The sequence below is a fragment of the Fonticula alba genome (assembly GCF_000388065.1).
Source record: "Fonticula alba strain ATCC 38817 unplaced genomic scaffold supercont2.7, whole genome shotgun sequence".
NCBI lineage: Eukaryota > Rotosphaerida > Fonticulaceae > Fonticula > Fonticula alba.
Window position 1 is genome coordinate 360923 of NW_009242977.1, and position 1682 is coordinate 362604.

Here is a 1682-nt window from a genome sequence, read left to right on the forward strand (position 1 = left end):
GGGGATGAACCGGCGGGACGACACGCGCGTGCGCATATGTGTGAGGGAAGGGTCGGTCCCGGCAGCCGCCCAGGCCGGCGAGGAAGGAGTGGCTAGGATGGAGGCGCTGAGAACGTACCAACATGCACGTCGCCACTACTGCAGGCCGCATAGAGGGTTTGCATTTGCAACGGCGATGGCTGATTGGGCCTCAACCAGCTCGGATAGCGCGACGCGTCCTGACCACTGAGCAGGCAGAACAGTGGAGGGAGGAAGAGAGAGAGAGAGGGGGGGGGGGAGAGGGGGGCGTGAGCGCATGAATGGCAGTGGGGAGAAGAGGATCTGGCGAGGCCACGGCAGGAAGGGACGAGGAGAGACAACGTACTGTGACAGGGGACGCCGCGACAGGCCAGATGCGCCCGACACACCGGACACTCGGATGGAGGAGATCCTGTGCAAGGGTCGCAGGGACTTGAGCGAGGGGGAGTCCGGAGCCGAGGCATCCAGCGGGGGGGCCGCACCATCCAACGACAGGAGCTCGGCCGCGGCCAGATCTGGCCCGGAAAACAGCGGTCCCAGATCGCGAATGGCCCGGCGGTACATCGGCATGGGTGGCGGTGACCCGGGGCCCGTCGAAGAGGCATCGGGCCCGGCCTGCCCGGGGGTCGATGCGGCCAGCGGCGTTCGCGGGAAGAGACCGCCCTGTGCGGGGGGCTGCCGATGGGACTGCCCGTCCGTCGGAGAGGGGCGCTGTCGCGCTGGCAGGGGCGTCGAAGGGTGCGTCGGACAAGGCGGGACGCCGGTGGCCGGGTCGCCTGATGTGTAAAAAGGAGAACCCATCACTGCGGAGGCGCAACCGCCTCTTTTTCGGGGGAAGGGAGACAAGTGGGGGATTGGGGGGCGAGGGAGGGGGGACGGGAGGGGTGGGGGGATATAGGGGGAGGGGGAGGGGAGGGGGAGAATGGAGCGGATGGAGAGAATGGAGAGAATGGAGAGAATGGAGACAGGGACAGGGGGAAAGGGGATGGCGAGGGGGGGGAGAGAGAGAGAGAGAGTCATAGGGGAGAGTCTGGACTGGGCGAGGAGGGCGGGGCCAGCCACGAGGATACCTCCAGCCGAAGAGTCCACCAGTGGCTCCGGCCCCCGGGGGCGGGGCCGGGATCTCCCGCGTCCCAGGAGATGGGGAACAGGGATCTCGCCGCCCGGGCCGGATCAGTTGGGGGCATTCCCGCCCAGGCGCCAGGGCTCAAGCTTGAGGGGGGGGGGCTGACTACAGCCCCGGCCACACGCATTCGCCTCGGGCTGGCGGGCCCTTCTGTGCGGCGACTCGGGCCAGGGGGGGCGCATTAAAGCGCCTGTCAATCGCCACGACTAGGGCGACCAACAGAGAGACAGAGAGAGAGAGAGAGAGAGAGAGAGAGAGAGGGGGGGAGAGAGGGGGGAGAGAGACACACACACCCTCCACACTTACTTGCCCCCCCCCCCCTGCCTCCTTGTCCACGATGAAAGGAATGCCCGCACACCCCCTTGGGGTGTGTCCAGAACGGGGGCGCCGCACGCCGGGGGGGGTTGCACCAGCCCGCCGAATCAGCCCCCAGCGCGCATTCCTCGATCGTGCCGAGCGCAGTGTGAGCAAGGCACAAGAGACCGGGGGGACACAGGGACACAGGGACACGCAAGATGCAACGCGGCGGGCGGGGGGG

General features: G+C 68.0%; 1 protein-coding gene across 1 annotated transcript in view; it reads right to left on the reverse strand.

Annotated features, from left to right (window-relative positions):
• The window catches only part of H696_04276 (hypothetical protein), a gene marked incomplete at its 3' end in the record, with an annotated part of 2813 nt that extends 1925 nt beyond the window's left edge, over positions 1–888 (reverse strand). The window contains exons 1-2 of the mRNA XM_009498154.1: positions 365–888; positions 119–225 (exon numbers count right to left, since the gene is read on the reverse strand). Of these exons, the coding sequence (XP_009496429.1) occupies positions 119–225; positions 365–819 (562 nt within the window). The 5' untranslated portion in view covers positions 820–888. The remainder of the gene's footprint in view (positions 1–118; positions 226–364) is intronic.
• Between the last annotated feature and the right edge of the window lie 794 nt (positions 889–1682).